At 37.3% G+C, this 2,677-nt stretch overlaps 1 protein-coding gene and 2 non-coding genes across 3 annotated transcripts; 2 read left to right on the top strand and 1 right to left on the bottom strand.

Moving 5' to 3' along the window:
* Positions 1 to 3: 3 nt before the first annotated feature.
* On the top strand, positions 4 to 501 carry LOC108381597 (uncharacterized; the record flags this gene model as incomplete). The annotated part of the gene is made up of 1 exon (XM_017638016.1): positions 4 to 501. A coding segment is annotated over one exon (498 nt), but the record flags the coding sequence as incomplete, so codon positions are not given.
* A 160-nt stretch (positions 502 to 661) lies between these two features.
* On the bottom strand, positions 662 to 733 carry TRNAG-UCC (transfer RNA glycine (anticodon UCC)). The gene has a single exon. It is a non-coding gene; the product is annotated as a tRNA-Gly (tRNA).
* Positions 734 to 1,086: 353 nt separating this feature from the next.
* TRNAG-UCC (transfer RNA glycine (anticodon UCC)) lies at positions 1,087 to 1,158 on the top strand. Its single transcript has one exon. It is a non-coding gene; the product is annotated as a tRNA-Gly (tRNA).
* Positions 1,159 to 2,677: the final 1,519 nt, after the last annotated feature.

The following is a 2,677-nucleotide window of genomic DNA, read 5'->3' as shown; positions in this document are numbered from 1 at the left end:
CTCATTGCGCAGCAACAAATGCAGGCGGCCAAAGAGAATGTGCTGAATCAACAACGCATTGCTATGGAAAAGGAAACTGCTGCCGCAATACTCACCCAGAAGTCAGAGGCTGCCGCTGCAATACAGCGCTCCGAAGCAGCGGCTGCCGCACAAGCGGTGCTGTTAGCGCAACAACGTTTGGCCGCCTCAAAGTCAGCCGTGGCACATCAGCAACGTATCGCCGCCGCACGTGAGGCGGAAGCAGCAGCGGCCTTGCAGCGTTCAGCACACGCTGCTGCAGCTGAAATACAAAAAACCGAATATGAAGCATCCAAGTTGAGCCAATACACACGCAATGGGAATGCCGGGGCAGCACATCATCTCACCTTGACCAAGGATGTAGCATTCAGTCCGATTACGGCCGGCACCAATCATGTACCCAACGTGGAGACAGTCGGTCCGTGGGCGGGCAGTGGTGGCAAGGGTGCGGCTGGTGGTGGCGCGGCAGCGGGTTGGCTGTAATTACAGTTGCAATATTTTTTGAATTTTTACCATTTATGTAATTATTGTTTTATATGAACTACTGCAATAAAGCAACACGTTGCTATTAAAAAACATTCGCTTTTACCAGCTTATTTAATTAATATCTATCCCTTCTTTACATTAAAAAAAAAATGAACTCTGCGTCGGCCGGGAATCGAACCCGGATCAACTGCTTGGAAGGCAACTATGCTAACCATTACACCACCGACGCACGTACTTGCCCGGTGTCAAAGTGTTTATTTGAAGTAGAGGAATATTTGTTCGCAACAGAGTGACTCGACAGTGAATAAATTTTTTGTGAACAACAATTTTTGCGCTTCTCTTATTATTTAAAATAGCGTGCTAAAAATGTGTAAATAAGAAAATGCGTAATCATGTTATTTATAGTTTTGGCGATTGCTGACAGCATGCATATACATAGTATGTATATACTTTGTGTGGTATACGGGGTACTAGTGAAGTGTATAATAAAAAAAAAAATTATATGAAGCACCCTGTGTTAAATATTCGAAAAACTCTATGTGACCCTGCTCTAATACGAATTTGAGCACAAACTGGGTACGTGCGTCGGTGGTGTAATGGTTAGCATAGTTGCCTTCCAAGCAGTTGATCCGGGTTCGATTCCCGGCCGACGCACAGTCGAATTTTTTTGCTAACCATCTTTTTTTGTTTTGTTTATTTGCATTTATGCAAATTTTTAAAGTACACACGCATACAAATATTAAATACGACAGAAGCACTCACTTGGCAATATAAAAACATTTGAATGCATGTATGTGGGAATTAGTTGCAGTTGCAGTGCTCAAGCTCTACTCGGGAGGTCACGCAAAGTGAAGATGAATTAGTTAGTTTTAATCGCTTGCAATGTAACTAATTACGGAAGTTTGACAGTTCCTGCCTTCCGCCGAGTAGTGTATTAGTCAAAATGGCGTTTTTTTTAATTGAAAGTGAAGCAGGAAATAAATGCGCGTCGTCTTTGATTTCCGATTTTTTTTTTTTAAGTTTATCATTCTTTATAATGAATTATTTTGGTTTTTGTGCACATAAGTGCTTATAAACGCATGCAATTATAATTGATAACAGTGAAAAAGATATCGATATCTTCACTTTTGCAAAGCACACATGATGGATGAGTGCGGTAAATGAGATGTGAAGTCCTCATCGGCTTTTGTAGAAATTTTCATGTTTATTTTCAATTTAAAAGTATTAAGAAATAAATTCTTTAGGTGTGCTTTAAAGCGTATGAAAATTTATCTCAAATGCAGGCATTGTATAAAAAAAAAACTTTAAATTAGCAATAGTAATAAGTTTGTATGTCCCATTCATTTGCGATTCGTTGGCATTTGTGACAAAATGGCGGCAAATGCGAAAAATGTAGCTTTAAATATGCAGCTCCAATTTAAATTGGTTATAATACTCAATACAAAGTGTTTAACATCTTATTGAGAAATGGACTTTTAGCTATTTTTTATGATTGCTATCTTCAAATTTAGGGATTTTTGTTGAATAAAAGGCCCTATCTAAAATTGTGGTGCCTTTACAGCGATTTACAATACCATAAAAACTAAAGTTCTAAATTCGGAATTTCTTCAAAATCATGGGTTTTAATAAACACTCAAACTTATTTATTGATGTAGTAGTTTTTATATTCTAATAGGCCTTTAGTGAGCAATCTACTGTTCAAAGCTAAAAGAAAATTATTTGTGCATTCACACGATTCGGATACGATTTGCTCCGAATTTTGGGAAAATGCCCAATCGTGTGAAACTGTTTTTAGAGCAGGTTATATTGCCATGTTAAGTATACACCTTTATAAATATATATTTATGTATGTATGTATGTATGTATGTACGTCTGTAAATACAGTATAACCGCAAAACCGCATGTACGTTCGATATTAATCTAATGCCGAGTTCTACTTGACAAAAAATGTGTGTAATTTTAAAGATTAAAATCGAGTAATTACTATATTTATTAACGTAAAGGGACGTGTATTTTTTCATGTCGAATTTCGTCATCAAAAGTGTTGAAACTTAAAACAAGCTTACGCCGAAATTGCTCAATTGCTCTGTTTGCCAAAACCAATCGAAGAAAATAAAACCAATGCCTTTTCAATATATTTTCTTGCAACATTTTACTCGTAACACTACAATTT

Source organism: Rhagoletis zephyria, unplaced genomic scaffold (assembly GCF_001687245.7).
Source record: "Rhagoletis zephyria isolate East Lansing unplaced genomic scaffold, Rhagoletis_zephyria_1.1 Rzeph_scaffold_23075, whole genome shotgun sequence".
Lineage (NCBI taxonomy): Eukaryota > Metazoa > Arthropoda > Insecta > Diptera > Tephritidae > Rhagoletis > Rhagoletis zephyria.
This window is presented reverse-complemented; position numbering and strand designations above follow the sequence as displayed.